The sequence below is a fragment of the Seriola aureovittata genome, chromosome 3 (genome assembly GCF_021018895.1).
Source record: "Seriola aureovittata isolate HTS-2021-v1 ecotype China chromosome 3, ASM2101889v1, whole genome shotgun sequence".
Taxonomy (NCBI): Eukaryota; Metazoa; Chordata; class Actinopteri; order Carangiformes; family Carangidae; genus Seriola; species Seriola aureovittata.
Window position 1 is genome coordinate 2,881,534 of NC_079366.1, and position 19,006 is coordinate 2,900,539.

The 19,006-nt window shown below is 42.4% G+C and overlaps 2 protein-coding genes across 5 annotated transcripts in view; both read right to left on the reverse strand.

The window, feature by feature from the left end:
- The window catches only part of wdr17 (WD repeat domain 17), a 28,244-nt gene extending 15,766 nt beyond the window's left edge, over positions 1–12,478 (reverse strand). Inside the window, exons 1-9 of one of the 4 annotated variants that reach the window (XM_056372987.1) lie at positions 12,391–12,478; positions 8,391–8,519; positions 6,107–6,290; positions 5,787–6,017; positions 4,130–4,240; positions 3,834–3,974; positions 2,892–3,014; positions 2,526–2,713; positions 2,223–2,391 (exon numbers count right to left, since the gene is read on the reverse strand). In XM_056372987.1, the coding sequence (XP_056228962.1) occupies positions 2,223–2,391; positions 2,526–2,713; positions 2,892–3,014; positions 3,834–3,974; positions 4,130–4,240; positions 5,787–6,017; positions 6,107–6,290; positions 8,391–8,513 (1,270 nt within the window). In that variant the 5' untranslated portion in view covers positions 8,514–8,519; positions 12,391–12,478. Of the gene's footprint in view, positions 1–2,222; positions 2,392–2,525; positions 2,714–2,891; positions 3,015–3,833; positions 3,975–4,129; positions 4,241–5,786; positions 6,018–6,106; positions 6,291–8,390; positions 8,520–11,815; positions 12,076–12,175; positions 12,287–12,390 lie in introns of those variants that run through there. The other 3 variants (XM_056372986.1, XM_056372989.1, XM_056372988.1) reach the window with 3 other exon arrangements.
- A 1,844-nt stretch (positions 12,479–14,322) lies between these two features.
- On the reverse strand, positions 14,323–17,219 carry hmgb2a (high mobility group box 2a). The gene is made up of 5 exons (XM_056372560.1): positions 17,095–17,219; positions 16,086–16,245; positions 15,624–15,772; positions 15,344–15,518; positions 14,323–15,018 (listed from the first exon to the last, which is right to left on the reverse strand). Exons 2-5 carry the CDS (start codon positions 16,230–16,232, stop codon positions 14,842–14,844), a joined length of 648 nt encoding a protein of 215 aa, XP_056228535.1. The 5' UTR covers positions 16,233–16,245; positions 17,095–17,219; the 3' UTR covers positions 14,323–14,841.
- Between the last annotated feature and the right edge of the window lie 1,787 nt (positions 17,220–19,006).

Below are 19,006 nucleotides of genomic sequence, written 5' to 3' on the forward strand. Positions count from 1 at the left end.
GCAACAATCCTCACTCAGAAAGCATCCACTGTCACTCATACCTCATTGACTTAAAAGCACTAGCAACAGGGAGCATCACATAAATTATTAACTTTCATCTTTGAAGTTTTAATCATTTTTCACATAAATCAGTATTTCATGTTGGGACTTACTATTCAAAATGGTGGAGACCACTTAAATAGCTAATTTTCCCACAATTCCTCACTGTAAACACCTGGGGACGACCCTCCCCCAAGGACCTTACTGACCAGTGAGTGTTGGTCAATGTGTGACATGTGACCCCCACCAGGGTGTCACCAGGCAAAACCCTCTGGGTTTCTCAGGGGTCAGGGCATTCCCAGACCCAGATCCCCAGGAACAGCACCTCTTCCCTCTTGGCTCTTCAAGTAGCCACAAGGCTCCCAGCCCAGACCAGCCCTGCTACCTAAAAAAACAGCTCTCTTGCCAGCCTACTCACAGCAGAATAAACACTCTTCTCCTCAACAGCAGCGACCTGTTTAGGATTAACTGAGATTGAACCAAGTTTTATTTAGAATCAGCGGCTACAACACGATTTCCAAAGCAACAGGAGCCACAGCAGAGTTAGCAAGCAACAGCTAACTCTGTGAGAAGAACAAAGAGGAGCTAACCTCTCTGCAACACAAAAGCAACGCAGCCAGGCATGACTTCACTCCATAAGGAAGTAATACAAACTCACTGGACTTTACTAGAACACTGAAAAGGAGCTTTCTCTTTGTTTAACTTCGACCACTTGACACAACATTGACTGACACTAATTCAACCTAGCACAGCAAAGCAATCCACAGCTAAGCACAGGACTCTTTGTCAATGTACATGTACATGTACATGTTTGGTTAATGTATCCATTTAGTTTGATGATTGTAATGTTTGATTAGGTTGTGGTTAGTCACATGGTTAATTTGGTACTTCAGACCACATGAACTAGGCTAACAAAGACATTCACTCTCTCCCTCCCCCACTCACTGTGTGGTCTCAGTGGCCATTTTGAATAGTTTCTTTGTTTACCACCATCTTGTTTTTATGTTCAGGCCATGTGGTCACAGGGACCATTTTGAATCAGCCATATTGCCTTTGTCTCTGTCCTACACACACACACACACACACACACACACACACACACACACACACTAACGTCTGTATATACCTTAGATTAGACATTGTGTGTTTCATACTTTGTTACATTGTAAATAGATGTCTTTAAATATAACTTCTGATGTGTTTAAAGTTGCACAAGTGTGAGTATTGCCAATCTCTACTCAGTAAAACTTCGATCCTTCAACTTTTACTTGCTGTTGATTTGGTACTTTGGTTATAGTTATTAAGTTAATTATCAATCAGTGTTCCAGATAACATTTTTTTTTGACTGCTAACATGCATTGGACAAAACTGAAGTCACATTGTCAAAACTCTTCATTATTTAGTTAAATAACATAGTTATTTCATATTAATATTTTCAATATTAATATTTTCTTAATTTATAATAGAAACCGATGCCCCAACATAATGGGGCCCCCATATGAAGTTGAGTACCAAGGCCCAACATTTATTATAGAATAAGAATAACACCTTTTCACTTTATTGACTGTACTAAAGTATATGTAACAAGAATGAATCAGAAATATCCTTTTTTTTATGTATATATAACTATATATGCATATAGTAATTTACTTTTCATTTTTCATTGCTTTAACACAAAATGCATTCAAATTGAAATTGCAATCAGCTGTGTTTGGAATTATTATTATTTCATTTTATTTTCTATATATTTCAATATGGTTCCTGCAGAAATGCACGAAATTTGCCATCAATCTGTTTTGCATGTGTTTTTAACAATTTTGAAAACGGCATGTTAGCATTTGAAAAATGTGCTGCAAATATAGTGTTTTGCTGGTGGTGGAGTATGAATGAGAAAAGAGTTCATGGATTTTGGAAAATGTGGTCACTGAATGCATTTTGTGTTACAGCAATGAAAAGTGATTCACAGTTTGGTCCACATAAACTTTTAGAAGAGTTTTGACGATATGACTTCATTTTTGACTAATGCATGTTAGCAATTGAAAAAACTGTAACTGAGTAGTGTGTGTGTGTGTGTGTGTGTGTGTGTGTGTGTCTATGTTGTGTTCATGTCTCTGTGTGTTTGAGTAACCTACAGTGTGTGTTTATTGTCCGCATCCTGGGAGAGTATGTGTGTGTTATGGTACCTGGAGCCCAGGACAGGGAGTAGACCACCCCCTCGTTGCCAGGGGAGGTGTAAACAGCTGTGAGGGTGTTTGTGTCCCAGATCTTGATGGTTCCATCAAAACTTGCCGTGGCCAGAAGGTTAGGGTCATCTGGTTTAAACTTACAGTCAAAGATGGTCTCCACATGACCCTAGAACCGTAACAGAGACAGGTCATCAGGTCTGCAGTGGTCTCGTCTGGACCTGTGTCAGTGTGTGTGTGTGAGAGTGTGTGAGCAGGTTAGTGTGTGTATTCAGACTGTTGAATCTACAAAGGATAAAATACCAAGTCCCGCAGGAAGTCCCACTTCTTGGCCCCCATGTCGTAGAGCCCCACTCCTCCATCCATGAAGCAGCACACAGCGTGGCCGGGGGGCAGAGAGAAGGAGCGGTTCTGGGACAGGGTTGGGGGGGGCACTGCCTCACTGGTGGAACTGGTGTGCTGACTCTTACTGGGAGAACTGGAGCTGGGAGCTGTGGAGAGAGAGGAGGAACATCCTGACATCTCTGAACAAAGCTGCTGAGTCAGTCAGCTGAGAGAAGAGCTGCTGCTCAGCGTCTGATTGGCTGCTTCATCTCTGACACATGCAGCTGTCCTGAGCTCAGGTCTGACAGCAACACAACACACACCACATCAGCTTGTGACGTTTACCCTTCTTGGAGAGAGGAGAGTTGAGGACATGTAAAGCATGAAATCCAGTCTTCTTCAGTTTGAAGCTGTCCAGAGGAGTGGACCGGGACACATTCCACACCCTCAACACCCCGACCTGAGAGTCTGACAGAGAAAAACACAACCAGCTGGACTCACAAGTTCTGTCATAGAGAAGATGTGCTGAATGTTTGTGTCCTGAGCAGTACATCTACAGCAGTGGTCAGCAACTGGCGGCCCGCAACCCAAAACTGCCAGATATAATATATGGCCCGCCAGATTATTTTGATGTTATTTGAATATGATTTTGTTAAATAAAAAAAAAGAGCTCCTTTGCTAAAATAGATCTCTGTCTGAGCAGCAACATTTACCTGCAGAATCACTTCCTCTATAGTGATTTTGCCTAGAAAATAAAAGTGCGAGAAATTCCTTTTTTTATTTCAAGCTATTGTGAGCTTTATTCTGAAAAGTTCTCAAAGCAAGTTCCAAAGGTTCTTTTGCTTGCTTGACAAACCTCTGACGGAGCGGACATTCAATGTGTGATATGAAAAAAGTAAATCAGTCAGTATAAAATGTGACTGTGGGTGGTGAAAAAAAAAAAGCGTCAAAGCAGCGGAAAGATAGGAATCACAACTTCCGGTCAGGACTTTCACAATAAAATCAGAGCGGAAACAGAATGCAGATGACGAGCAAGATCGTGGATTGCGATTCTACCTTTATCTGTGACTGTGGCCACAAAGCCACATATGTGAACAGCAACAAAGGAAATTCCAGTTGCATTTTTATCAATATCTTAAATTAAAGTAATTGATTACATTCTGGCCCCTCTAGCATGTGAAACCCACCAACTGACTGACAAGTAAATCTGACCTGCAGTGATCAACACACTGAGGCAGAGGGGACCAGATCACACACACACACACACACACACACACACACATTTACCTCCAGTAATGAACATGCCAGGTGCAGAGGGGACCCAGGCCAGACACTGAACTGATGCAGCAGCTGAGGGGAAGCAGAAGGACGTAATGCAGTTCAAGGCCTCACTGTCCACCAGCCTGATCCCATTATGGAGGTTAGACACTGGGAGAGAGAGAACACGTCGACATATCAATATCTATATGTCAGTGTGTCAAACACTGGCAGTAACTGTATTCTAAACAGCTACATTGTTGTGTTTTTTAAAATTCACATCTCTTAAGATAAGTCCTGGTCATGTGGTTAGTTTTGTGTCTGACCTAGTAAATAGTCAGTGGAGAGAGGATCCCACTCCAGAGCACTGACTGGGTCCTCTTCATCTGTCCCCTCCAGAGACTCTGGACGCAGCACATGCTTTTGGCTTTTACTCCCTGAACAGATGAGACAGAGGTTAATGAAGGTGTGTTTACAGGTACAGGTTTACAGGTGTGTTTACAGGTACAGGGTTAAAGGTGTGTTTACAGGTACCAGACTCTGCTGAGGGAATGTGAGGAGGAGGTCGACAGGTTCAGCAGTTCCAGGAAATATTCAGACCCTTCACTTTATTCTGTTGTAGATTTAAATCTGAATGGATAAAACTGTAATTTTTCATCAGTCTTCACAATAATCCATCATGACATCATGATCCTTCAGAAACATTAGTTCTTTGTAGGACCCCCTTCATCAGCAGTTCCAGCTTCAGTCTTGAGTTTCTACAGGCTCTGAACCTGGATCTGGTCAGTTTATCTCAGTCTTCCTGACAGATCCTCTCAGACTCAGACTGGACAGGAAGTGTCTGTGAACAGTTCTCTTCAGGTCTCTCCACAGATGGTCTATGGGGTTCAGGTCTGGACTTTGGCTGGGACACTCAGGGACAGTCAGAGACTGACCCTGAAGACTCTCCAGTGTTGTCTTGGCTGTTTGGTTCAGGTCACTGTGGAGCTGAGAGGTGAACCGTCGCTCCAGTCTCGGGTCTCCTGGACTCTGGATGAGGTTTTCTTCAAGGACCTCTCCGTATTTGTCTCATTCATCCATCATCAGGTCTGACCAGTCTCCCTGTCCCTGCTGCTGAGAAGCCCCCACAGCATGATGCTGTCCCCCATGCTTCACTGTAGGGATGGTGTTGTCCAGGTGCTGAGCAGGACCTGGTGTTTGGAGTCCAGAGAGTCTGGTTCCTCCTGGTCTCAGAGTCTTTAAAGTTTGTCAGTCAGACTCCAGCAACTTCATATGTCTTTGACTCTCAGTGTCTCTCTCTCGTCTCTCTACCATAAAAACCTGAATGATGCTCATCTTTCCAGCAGCTTCTCCATCTCTGCAGGGACTTCTGAAGCTCCTCCCTGACCCAGGTCCCTCTGACCTGTTCCCTCAGTTTGTCTGCACACCAGCTCTAGAAGAGTCCTGCTTCCAGTTCTTGTTCCCACGGTTCTCCTGGGAACACTCAGACCTTTGTGTCCTGACCTCTGTCTCACCACAGTTTGATCACAGAGGTCTACAGAGAGCTCACTGGACTTTATGGTCTCTGTCCTGACCTGCAGGTGAACTGTGGGACCTGATACACACAGGTGTGTGTCTTTGTGAACTCTGTCCAATCAGCTCAGTTCACCACAGGTGGACTTCAGTCCAGGTCTAGACTCATCTCAGTGATAATTAAAGTAAATAGGAAGCAGCTCATCACAATTTGGAGCTGCAGTGAAGAGTCTGAAGACTTCAGTTAATCAGAGATTCAGATTTTGACATTTAATGAATTTCTAAATCATGTTTGTGTATTAGTGAGAGTAGACTGATGGACAAACATGTCACTTTTAGCCATTTCAAATGAAATCTACAGCTTAACAAAGTGAAGGGGTCTGAATACTTCCCATGTTACTATACATGTTATAGTTGGAGTGTGAGGTGATGACTGTGCTGTGGGTCACATTTGAGTGTGTCCATCTGTACCTGGCTGAAACACAGACAAACTTCCATCTGTGTGCCCAAACACCAGCTTGCCCTTCTTGGTGGGGTGCCATCTGAACAGACAGATGTCAGACAGGAAGGAGTGGGCTTCTTTGTGCACTGTGAGCCCAGGGTCAGGACCTCCATATACCCAGATATACAACGGTCCACGCTGGGAGACAAACGCCACTCCGTCAGCTGAGTTCCAGTACCAGCTGACAGACGCAGGGACTCCTGGGAAAGCAGAGGAGACGCTGTGAAACCTCAGAGATGGGGGAACACTCCTCTGAGTCTGTATGACCTGGTGTAGATCATCCATCTACCTTTAGTGTTGTCCAGTCGTGCTACAGCCTTTTGTTCTGCTACATTCCACACGATGAGCAGGTTGTCAGCAGAGGCTGATGCAAACAGATCTGGGTTGTCAGGACACCAGCTGATGGCTGTTATGGTCTTCTTGTGCTCTGACATGATGGATCTCAGCTTAAATTCATTGTACTGCTGGTCCAACTACAACAAGAGAATGACAGACAATTAACAAAAAACAGCTCTGGCGTTGTCCTGTAGTGTGTTCAAGGTCATAACATTTAGTAGAAATCAGACCTACGACTTCTATGGTCCAGAGGATTTCGTGTGGAGAACACAGAGCTGGACTTGTGGGTCAATTTCATGTCAATCACACTGACAGTGTGAGGGGTGTGGCCTTTACAAAATTGTATGAAAGGACTGAGCCTCTCCAGAGGATCTTTAACTTAAGTCTACAAACAGGGAGGGTCCCGGCCCTGTTGAAAACATCATGTCTTGTTCCGGTTCCTAAAGTAGGACAACCAGCTGAGATAAATGACTACAGACCGTTGGCCCTCACATCACACATCATGAAGACCCTTCTCCACCTTCTGAGGCCACAGGTTGAACATGCACTAGACGCCCTACAGTTCGCCTACAAATAACATATTGGAGTGGATGATGCCGTCCTTTACATGCTCCACCGGCCAATTCCTACTTGGATGAGCCAGGTGGTTACATGAGGATTATGTTCTTTGAGTTCTCAAGTGCATTTAACACCATCCATCTCCTCATCCTTAAAGACAAGCTGGAAGGGATGAGGGTGGATCCCTGCTTCACATCCTGGATTGTGGATTACCTGACAAGACGACCACAGTACGTCTGTAGTAGGGTAACTCTGTCTCAGGGACAGTGATGAGCAGCACTAGGGCTCCACAGGGAACTGTTCTGGCTCCGCTCCTGTTCACCCTGTATATGGCAGACTTTAAATACAACTCCAGAAATACTCAGATGACACAGCTATTGTGGCGTGTATCAGGAATGGCAGGAAGAGGAGGACAGGGATCTGACGATGGCCTTCAGTGAATGGAGCAACAAGAACTGCCTCCTTCTGAACACCTCCAAGACCAAGGAGATGGTCATGGACTTTCGGAGGTCTAGGCCCACCCTTCAGCCAGTCAACATTCGAGGGAAGGATAGAGCCGACTCTTTTTCCTCAGGAGGCTCAGGTCCTTTGACGTCTGCAGTGAAATGCTGCACATGTTTTATCAGTCAGAAAAGAGATCCTTTGTTCCCACTGCCATCAGGCTATACAACAACTCAGCCAAAGGAAATGGACTAATTTATTAATTTAGTTTCTTTATTATCAATTCTTACTAATAATACTATTATTATTAATCCCCTCGGGATTAATAAAGTATCTATCTATCTATCTATCGTTAAGCAACATCGTCAGAACCATGAATAAGGTACTTAAAATGATATGAGAAGAAACGCTGATACCTGTCAGTAACTTTGGTTACAGCCATGTCTAAAAGTGATGTTCAACAAGGTGAAATGTAAACAATATAATCACATGACTGGAATAAAAAAAATATATATTTCTATGTCTAAATATAATTTTATATTAAAGTCAGACTAAAGATATATTGTAAATAAGTGCATGAATTATCATTATGTTTCTTACTGAGTATTTTCGCTCTTCAGTCTGATGATGAACAAACTGTTATGAACATGTGATGCAGATAAAACAGTTAAAGTTAAAGTCAGACTGTTTCTGCTGCAGAGAGGAGAGAAAGAAAAGAGGAGAGGAGTAGTTGATGTCTGATGAGTCAGTCTGACTGAAATGTTTATATTTATAATCATGAAAATTATTAACAGAGTGTGGCTAATTTTTCTACTAAAAGACATCAGAGGTTTAGTTTTTATTTCCAGTTGTGGTCACAGAGTCTGATCATGTTATTCTGAGCTGCAGTGATGAAGAAGAAGTAAGAGCTTCATCACTGTCAGGAATCCTGTCGGATTAAAGAATATTTGTTCAATTAAAATGAAGCTAAAATAGTTATTATACATTTATTCGGTGTGATAAACTCTCCGTAATGATCACTCCCCTCAGGATCCTGCAGGAATTATGACTCAGTTTTTCCAGAGATTTGATTGGTCAGTAGTTTGGCTGTTGACAGGTTTTGATCTGATCCTCTGAAATGAGCCTTCAACGGAGCAGGTTAGGAGTTCAGCATAAGTTACCATGGTAATGATTGAAGGGTGAAGGGAGGCCTCAGGTTCACCACCACTACTACACAAATGCTCACAAAGGTAATTTACCTGGTAGATGTATATAGCCAAAGTAGCACAGTAGGCAAAGCGGTCTCCGCTAGCAGCACACACGTCTTTGTTCCAGGGCTGACAGCCTGCTGCCAGCAAGCCCACCTGCTTCACCTTGGCCATCCTTACCTGGAGACACAAACACAAACACACCTTTCACACCTTTCAGTTTTACTACATTCTGTTTAAATGTTAGTATGTGGCTATGACATGTGACATAGTTTTCCTTTATACTCCACTGGGACATGTTCTACACATGCTCAGTAGATCATCATCGACACTGATCTCAGATTGATATGAATATGAAATGAATGGCAGAAATGGGAAATTTGCATTTTTACAAATGACTTACTAATTATCAGTATCTGTGATCACATTAAGGCTCAAACACATCTCAAACAGAGTCTAAAGATTATCTGTTAGCTGTTTGTATTGTTCCCTCTGCCTAGGAGCTTATGTTTTCTCTTTGTTTGGATCAGTAAAAAGCAATGAACTGATCTGCACCAAACTTGGTGGAGGGACGGGACATGGACCAGGGAAGAGCCCATTAAATACTGGGGCAGATACAGTTAGAAGGGCAGATCCAGAACGTTTCCATCAGTTTCCACAACATTGCAAGACATTTTAAAACATTTTCATCAGTTTCTCAGGAAACAATCTTTGGATGTGGAACAACTCAGACATATAACTGGTGTTGATTTGAGTTTGCTCAGTTTGGTGCAGATCCTGACAGTAACCCAGACATGTAGGATTGTTTGGCCATGGCGGAGGTATCCACTCATGTGCAGTCCATTATAACACCAAGCACACTACCTGAACGTCACCTCTCTAACCAGTGTGTATTACAGAGCAGTTGTATTACACTTTATTAGTGTACAGTTGTACTACAGCAAGGATAACACTCGCAGCACTAATATACAGTAGATCCACAGGTTAGAGAGGATAAGGTGATTAAAGAGAGGATTGAATTAATCTGTGCTGTGATTGGCTGAGACTGGTGATTACCTACTGACTGATCACTGTTACTGTGAGGAAGTGACTGGAGCCCGAGAATGCAGCATGTCTGAGTGGTGCTACTGTCTTCTCCCTGAAGCTCCCACACATCCTCACACCAGGAGTCCTGAACAGACCCTGAGGAAATGTCTTGTCTTTTGTACTAGTTAGTTAGTTCTTACATTGTACTGGTTAGTTAGTTCTAATTTTGTACTAGTTAGTTAATTCTATGATTAGTTTGTTCTTATTTTGTTCTGGTTAATTAGTTACATTGTGCTGGTTAGTTCTTGTTTGTACTGGTTAATTCTTATTTTGTATTGGTTAGTTCTTATTTTGAATTAGTTAGTTCTTGTTTTGTACTGGTTAGTTCTTATTTTGTACTGGTTAGTTAGATTTTGTTTCGTACTGGATAGTTAGTTCTTATCTTTTTGAACCAGAAACTCATAATGATCTTCAGATAAGAATCATTAAATCAGTCCTGCAGGGTGTTTCTGAAAAGTCTCTTCAGTAAAGATGCTGTGACAGATGTTCATAGATTATATACAGTATATAGTAAACACAGCCATACAAACCTGAGAGCATATTAAGTCCATGAATCTGCAGAAAGTAGCTGTGTTTGAATCTTTTGGACCTTTATAATAAAGTATTTTTGAGGCATCATGAATGATTCTCTGTAAAGGTCCAGTTCACCTGAATCCCAGAGGAGATGGACCTGAAGGAGCGGACACAGGGACTGGGTTTCCTGTCAAAGGTAATCTTCAAACACCTGTTGATCAGTTACCCTGTCACCTCTTCCTGTAAGGTGCAAATTGGCTGATTTACATATAAATTTCTTTTTGATTACATAATGGTGAGATCGTGTGAACAGTAATGATGTGCAGCTGTCACAATAACGACCAGCACTTTGATGGAGGAAGGTGTCATCCCATATTTACCTTTTATCTGTATTTGTTAATGAGTTCAAGTCTTTGAAACAAGATGAGGTTTGACATCTACGTGCTCTGAGGTTTCTTCTCTGCCAGAGAATTAATGATACCCAGATATGGTTGATCTACTGACAGTGACAACACCAGCGCTAATACTGTTCATGCTCATTACTTGACTTGAGGCTGAAGGGTAACGTGTGCATCAAACACTTTCACCTCAGAATGTACTAAAACTGTATTATTGTAGGTATAAAATACTTTTTGTGTTCTTTAATTAAAAATATATTCATCCGTGTTTGCAGCACCACAAAGTTAAACCAACTCTAACAGCTGTATCAGCAGATGTGAGAGTTCACCTCTAACATGGACTGTTACTGGGTCCTGAAAGGTTGTAGTCTCTCCGCCTCACTAAAACATAAGTCCTCTTGTCGTATGGTAAAGACTGTCACACTGAAAGACACAGGACAAAGGAGGGGAGGCTGACTGTTTCCAAGTCTTCCATGACACTTGTGGTGCGTTTGATGACATCCGGCCAGTGTTCATATGTGAATATTCTGATGTGACATAAATAACCACACTTGTTGCCGTGTAGTGTGTGAGCCGCAAGGTTTCATGATGATGAAAACATCTCTACATAGATGAGGTGACCACATGGCTGAGCTGAGTGGTTAAGTCACTCGCTAGTATCTGTTACACATTTCTGTTACACAGCTGTACTTTGTGTTTAGAGCTAGTAAGCTAATGTTAGCATGCTAACATGTTAACCTAACCACAGTAAACAAAGTACTGGTGTGTTCACTGTTACACAGCCACTAGCATGGCTGTAGACTCCTGTTTAAATACATACCAATATGTCTAACATATTCAAGTCTTAGACCCTAAACAGCAAAAAAATAATATTAAAATAAAAAATCGTTATTAAATAAGATTTTTACTGAATGTAAAGTCAGTAAATTCAGTTTCAGGTGGTAGCTCAGCCTCAGCCTATCAGTTAAGGTGCCTCATAATGAATCCAGTAATGTGTCAATTACAGAGCCTGTTACACACACACACACACACACACACACAAACACACACATACACATACACACACACATACACACACACACACACACACACACACACCTGGTTGGCTCATTTAAGTTCACAGCAGATATCTTGACTTATCATGGAAACACTAACATAAATGACAGCACCGTCCTGTGATCGAACATGTACAACACCCACCCTGCACCTTGCTCACCTGTGGCCTTCATCAATGCTGTGAATTACACCTGAGCATTTCCTGTTTTGACATGTCAATATTTCTGCCTATTTACACCTAATATAGTCCCAGGAGACCACACCAGACCTGTCAGCTTCCTCTAAGTAGGTTAGCTCACACTCTCCAGCGGGTAGAGTCATAACAGTGTCATTATACATTATGACAAGGTGTGAAAACTCGGTGTAAAGACAGTGTATGAGGACAGTTTCAAGAGAAGGCTGTACTGAATTCAGAAAATTCACCTCGCTGTGAAGATTTTGTGATGTTCCTGTTTTCCAGATGTGTGTCTCGTCATCATCAGACTGACACAGGTCCTCTCCTCCTCAGGTGAATACACGGGATAGGTCGTTCTCATGTGAATGAGGAAATGTATTAATCTAAATTTGATGGGAAGGTTAAAGCTGTGTGGCCTGTCTGTTACCGTGGTCTCACCTGCATCTCTCTGATTTACCTGATCATAATACAGACGTGTTGTTCTATTGTAAACCCGCCAGAGAAACTAATGTAAACACAAAGGGTTGGTGTTTCACACATAACATTAATAAATAAATAAACGATCAACCCTCCGTTAAACCAATAAGCTAACCGTGTTTATCACCTACTATCGCAGCAGTGAACCGGACCGGTCCTCCTTCTGTTTCCTATCGCAGATGTTCTACGGCTGAGCGGCACGCAGGTTCACTCTGCTTCATGTGTCATGGCTGTTGTTCTCTCTCTCTCTCACACACACACACACACACACACACACACGTACACACACACACACACACACACACACACACACACACACCTGATCTGTATCTGTGTTTTTTCTTACCGTCAGGTGTCAGCTGGCTCGTGCACGACGGACAGCTCCCAGGTGCTGAAATGCGCCCTGCTCACCGTCCTCCGCGTGAGGGTGCCCAAATCACATCGGTGATTGGTCCGTGGGAATGCTTATCGTGATCAGCTATTGGCTGCGCGGACTGTCAGACTGACAGGGATCTCACTGTAGATGGTTGGTGTGAGATCCCGAGGCTCAGGAAGAGGAGGCGGAGGAAGTCGAGTCTGTTTCTCCTCACCTCCACCTGAAGCTAACCTCCACCTGAACCTAACCTCCACCTGAACCTAACCACCACCTGAAGCTAACCTCCACCTGAACCTAACCTCCACCTGAACCAAACCTCCACCTGAACCAAACATCCACCTGAACCAAACCTCCACCTGAAGCTAACCTCCACCTGAACCAAACCTCCACCTGAACCAAACCTCCACCTGAACAAAACCTCCACCTGAACCAAACCTCCACCTGAACCAAACCTCCACCTGAACCAAACCTCCACCTGAACCAAACCTCCACCTGAACCAAACTTCGACCTGACCCTAACCTTCTCCTGAACCAAACCTCCACCTGAACCTCACCCCACCAGTTATCTCTGCCTACATCTTTTTGCAGTCCTGTGTATCACTGTGTACACATTACTGGTCCACATGATTTAATTAGATAGATTGGTCAATTAGATAGATCAGCTCCATCTAATCACCATGGAAAGTTGTACTGACATCCTGTATGTCTGAGCCATAATACGAACACATCACTTCTGGTAATTAGCAACAGTTCCACATTAAACTGATATTGTATTGTGACTAATAAAGGATAGATTTCAGTCAGGAGGCATGAGGGGAGGAGGTTTAAAGGTGGAGCCCCTGGTCACTATCATAACATGTAGCTTTCTACATACTGAACAAAGGCCCTGATACTGTGTCAGTGGTATTTCCAGTAGAACTAGGCAGTCATTGGTCAGGCTAGCTCCTCAGGTCACTACACTTTACACTAGAAGTTTGAATCACCAGTTAGAGGTCAGACTGACTGCAAACACACCAGGTTTCACAGATGTAAATGTTTAATTAGATGATCACTGACATTCACAGTAAAATTTCTTTCATCCTGACCCACTGATAATGGAAATCATAACTCAAGACTGTCATCATCCTTATTCTATTATTCTGCCACACTGTTGCAACTACAAACACATCACATTCAAGTTAATAACCCTAACCAAACAACTGATCTCAATTAAAATGGAAGGGAGCACGAGGTTCTACATGACCTCACAGTAACTGTTACAGCCTCAACCAATGACTTGACTGTTTACCCTCCAACAGCCTGCAGGCATGGACATATAAGATGGGCCCTTGTGACATCTTCAAGGCGAACATGTCACTTTTGGCCCTCAAATCTTCAACAAAGGATTTTAATGTCTCCTCAGAGGCTCTGGCTTTAAGGCCTGTGTTCAGTGATCCATCGATGCCTACAAGCCATAAATCCCCCACAAATCCCCCCTGGCATCAATATCTGAACGCTTTTCCAAGTCTAAAGCATGACAGAGGACCTGATAAGAACTGTACAGTGAAATATATCAAATACTGTAAACATCACTTTTCTCACTGCTAGTGTTTCTAGTCTTCTGTCGGGATGCCTGCTAAACTTATTTATATTTAAGGTTAAAAAAAAAAAAAAAAAGAAAAAAGGGAATGCCATCATGAATAGAGCAGTCATCCTGGACAAGAAAATAAATCAGCTGATGCTTTATGAATAGTTTAGTCATTTGTTTTCTGAGGGTGGAGCAACAAGAGGTTGAGCAGGAACCATCTGTTCCTACAGTTAAACACATTTCTAGTTAACCTGAAACATGACTGTTTAATCATACTGGCCAAGCTGTGCTCAGTTATGTTACAAACACGTGAACAATACGGCCACACATCCATAATCAATATACAAAATTTTATTACAAAAAGAAAAATTCAATTCTACATGAAAGTTTTCATAGTTCCACATTAAAAATGGCTGCATTTAACATTTAAATCAAAACTAGATAGAACCCGGTAGTAAAATGACAGTGAAGAAACAGCACCACTAAACAGAACATAAGCAGTGCTTCCAGGAACAATAACTTTAAAACTTTACTGATTTGCTGCTGTCCACTGCCTGTACAGGAGTCTCAGTCCATTATATTATCACAGGAAGTTTTTATCTGGCTGCTCGTTCTCGTAGTAACGAGGACCTAACAATGTAACACACCCAAGTTCAGCAGGGGGGAAAAAAAATAAATCATAATGGCGCTAAGTGAAAATATAAACTAAATCCCTGAATTAGAAAAGGAATACAGGTCTGGTATCCTACAGAGGCAGACCAACAGGGACAGCAGGCTATACTGATGGAATCATACACACAAAACAGTTAAGCTGAACAACGCATTGCAAACTTCACATCCTTAACATAAACTGCTTAGTCATCATCATCGTCATCATCATCATCGTCTTCCTCCTCGTCCTCGTCATCATCATCGTCATCATCATCGTCATCAGCTGGCTCTGCTTTCTTAGCAGCGGGCCTGCCTGGGCCACTCTTCTTACCAGCATCACTTTTCCCTGAGCCTCCTCTGGCACGGTAGGCAGCAACATCCTGGAAACACAAGAAATCTTTAATGTCTCGCCACTCTCACCAGTCTTCTCATGTACTAAAAATTCTGTTAGCCCCTTTAAAGCAAAACTGTAATGGCACTGTAATCTTTAGCAGATGATATGTATCATTATATTGTATTATTTATTAGATACCGTTCCAGCCACATACTGGTGCCTTACTGAGCATTAACACTACATTTTGTCATTATAGGCAATTTGTCACTGGTTGGTGCCTTTGTGGAGTTTTTTTTCACAAAAACAAACTCCCAGCCTTGGTGGCTTTAACCTACTGGTAACTAAGCAAAGAGTGCACAACAGGTGGATACCTTCTCATATTTTTCCTTCAGTTTGCCAGCCTTGGCCTCATAGGGAGCCTTGTCTTTGGAACTCTGTGTAGCCCACAATTCGCCAAGCTTCTTGGCAATATCACCAATGGAGATACCAGGGTGCTCCTCCTTGATCCTGGGGCGGTGGTCGGAGCAGAACACAAAGAAAGCAGAGCTGGGGAGAGAAAGGGATACAAGTGGGCACAGATTACATCCCTGCATATGGAAATAAATCCGGCACAAAGTTTTCCAGCACTGCATGGGGTAGTGTAGTACTTACGGTGGCCTCTTAGGGGCATTGGGGTCCTTCTTCTTCTTGCCCTTCTTGGCACCCTTAGGAGGAACGTATGATTTCATCTCTCGGTCATAGCGAACCTTGTCATTCTTCGCCAAATCCTCGAACTTCACCTTCTCCTTGGCAGACATGGTCTTAAAAAATAAAATAAAAAAAAGTCAAAAATTGCATTTTTTTAAAGTTTATAAACTCCATGGACATTAATGTTACGATTAATTATTAAATTACGATTTTCGTCTAAATTAACGTCCTCGTGTGGAGTTGTCATTCCTTTCCCACTTTAGGGGTGGGGTTAATATGGGGGCAGGAACAGCAGCTGCACTAAAACAATATGGCTATTCAATAAACTATTCACTTCACAACTCCATGTACAAATCACGAGCCCACTCCTACGCTTCAAATGCAAATATTCTGATTTAAATCTTGTTAGAAACTGGCGTGACTTACCTTCCATCTTTCAGAGCATTTCTTGGAGAACTCTGCAAAGCTAACGCTGGTCCCTGGGTGTTTCTTTTTGTGCTCTTCACGGCAGGTCGCGACAAAGAAAGCATAGGAGGAGGTTTTTCCTCTAGGCTTATTTGGGTCTTTTGTCATGGCTGCGTTTAATCTGTGAACAACCGCAGAAAACACCACATGAAACAGGCGCAACAAAACAACCTACTTAAATGTCTGAGCTGGTAGTGTAATGTGAATTTACAGATCTGCTCGGGCTTATATCTGCACAAAACACATCCGTATATACGTTAATGCTAACTTTTAGTTTTGTCAATGTCGACTAAAGTAAATGTTCGCCCACTTCCCGTCTGTTGCAAATAACGTTACAATGGCACAAATGGGACAAACAGACGCCAAGGGCTGTTTTAAGGCTCTAATCGGATTTCTGCCTCTCTCGGACAAAAAGACGCGACTCCATTTTGTATCTTCCCGCCTAAACTAAACTGCGCCAAACAAAGTATTCAGCCTAACAAAGTATTCAGCATGACAAAGTATTCAGCAACCACTTCACGGTCACACGGATGCTATTCTGTCTCTAATTGCCGAGCCACTGACCACAGAAGTAAGTGTGGACCCTACTTCAAACTTTAAATGTGGGAGCCGCCGTCATGTAGTAAGCTAAGCTACCAAACCAAATGGCGTTTGAACTGCATGCTGCGCACACAGCTACAGACTACACCGCCTATTTCAGTGTCGAAAAACACCCGAAACGTCACTGTTTTTCGTCTGAAATTAGCGAATCCAACGATTTTGTTCACATGGAGAATACATGTAATGTTGTGATTAACGCCAACACACAAATCAGAAAAAAATAACTTATTTACTATTAGATTTTAGGCAGTAAACATCCTAAAAAACGAAACTCGTTCGACGTAGTCATTACACAGAATTACCCAAGAAATATCGTGACTTTAAATAACAAAGGTAGCTAAACACAATTGTAGAAAACGGCGGATCTTACCGGTTTGCTGCAAGATAACTTGTAAACGAGTGAATGAGGAAGAAAGCTCAACTGTTTTGTCACTGTCTGCGAGGCTCAACTAACTTGACCAGAACCACTTCAATAACTCCTCCCTGTCCTCAGCGGATTGGTCAGATTGGAGCATTTAAATTTGAACGTAGGACACAAGACACACCCGCCATTGTGATTGGGTATAGTGTGCGTGATTAAGAAATCAAGTTTGTGTGCGTTGCCTGTACGCTGATTGGTTTAACTGGGCTTTTAAACATTCGGCGCGAAAACTCCTTTGTTAGCTTGGGGTCAGAGTGTCTGTTGATTTGTTGGTCCGTATACGTTTCAACTGTTTGTTTCCTCTGTGTGAGACAAACAGCAGCATAAATAATTAAGGGCCCGTTTCTGTGGCGTCTAATTCAACTAGTCCTCGGTCGGTTTTCGCGGCAGGTGACTGCTCAACTGGACAGAAAAGGAAAATAAGACTTCCGGATTTATCCTCCCCTTCACAAATATAAGTGACTCTGGTGTGGCGTTTGTGCTATCTCCTCTAACAAACGAGAGGTCAAATTAACATTGTAAACTACTGAGGTGCATTGACCAAATATATATCTCAATATATATATATATTACTGGATGACTAATGTCAAACAACGGATAACTAAATCACAACAAAATATGGAGGCAATGGGCACCTTGTTCTACATGGACCTACACAGGTGTGTGGTATATAATCTCCTTTTCTTCACGGGCAGGGAAATGCACAGTGTAAAAATAACAGAAAGGGAAGAGATTATTCATGTAGGCTTACACAACATCATGACAGCTCTTCATCAGTAAGCTGCATAATGATATATCCATAATGTATAAACAATCCCAGGAGCAGGAAGTGTGTAAGTCAGGTAAAAACAACAAGTCACAAATGTCCAGACTTATTGTTCTTCCCAGTCCTCTGTCTTTGCTGCACACCATCAATCATCTCCAGAGTTTTAGGAGCTTGGGGTTTTCTTGTGTTTGTTTTGTTTCACACCTTGTAGATGATTAAATGAAGAGATTCTTGTTCATGGAGGAATTTGTCACTTCAGTTTATTCCTGGTGGTAAGCGATACTCATATCTGTGCAGCTGAAGAGACTGCATCGGCAGTGAAATAAGCTAAATCTCATGTTAATGCCTTTAAAATATATTATTGTAAAGAACCACGGCTCACCAGTGAGGATGGAGGCGGAATGTAGACCTGTGCTGATCTACTTCTTGGATAAAATGTTTTGATATCACGGCAGTGATATTCTCTACAATCATCAGTTACATACATGCAGATATAGTTGCAGGACAATTTCAACTAAAATCACTAATAAAGAAAACTAAATAGATGAACCGAGTGCATTATTCTGTCTCAGATCATCAGCTGGTCTACAGATACGTCAAAGAGGAGTTTTAGAAGAAAAGAGTAACTGGTCACAGGAAAAGAAAACAGAGCAGATTGTGTTGACTGACTCCTATGGGGTCTTCTCTACAGGCTACAGGACCAGCTCCAAATCCTTGTTCATATGAAGCAACTGCACGGAGAGAGACGTGCACACATATTAATGCTACTACATGAAGACAAATGAGAAATGAAAACCCCAGTTTCCATAATAAGGGCACACAGTTGGAGTGCATGGAGAGTGATCAGACCTCAGACCCATTGTCTTCAAGTCAACCATGCATTAAGTAGATGGGCTCTCTCTCTGAGGGCGGGTGGCAAATACATGTCAAAGGAAAACTTCAGCTAAATGTTCCTCCTTTTGTTGGAGAAATGACTTGGTGCAAATCTACTCCCTGCTAAGTCTAACGACCTGAACAGAACAACAGTGGGCTGTCGTCATACAGCAACACGCTCTGTGGCCACCATCACCTTCCTACAACATTTTTATTCCGGTT

Excerpts from the sequence above, each read along its gene's own strand:
- hmgb2a (XM_056372560.1), bottom strand. The coding sequence starts at position 16,232 with ATGACAAAAGACCCAAATAAGCCTAGAGGAAAAACCTCCTCCTATGCT. Across the intron at positions 15,519-15,623 it reads AATGCCCCTAAGAGGCCACC|CTCTGCTTTCTTTGTGTTCT; the intron begins GTAAGTACTACA and ends TTCTCTCCCCAG. Across the intron at positions 15,019-15,343 it reads TGAAGGAAAAATATGAGAAG|GATGTTGCTGCCTACCGTGC; the intron begins GTATCCACCTGT and ends TTGTGTTTCCAG.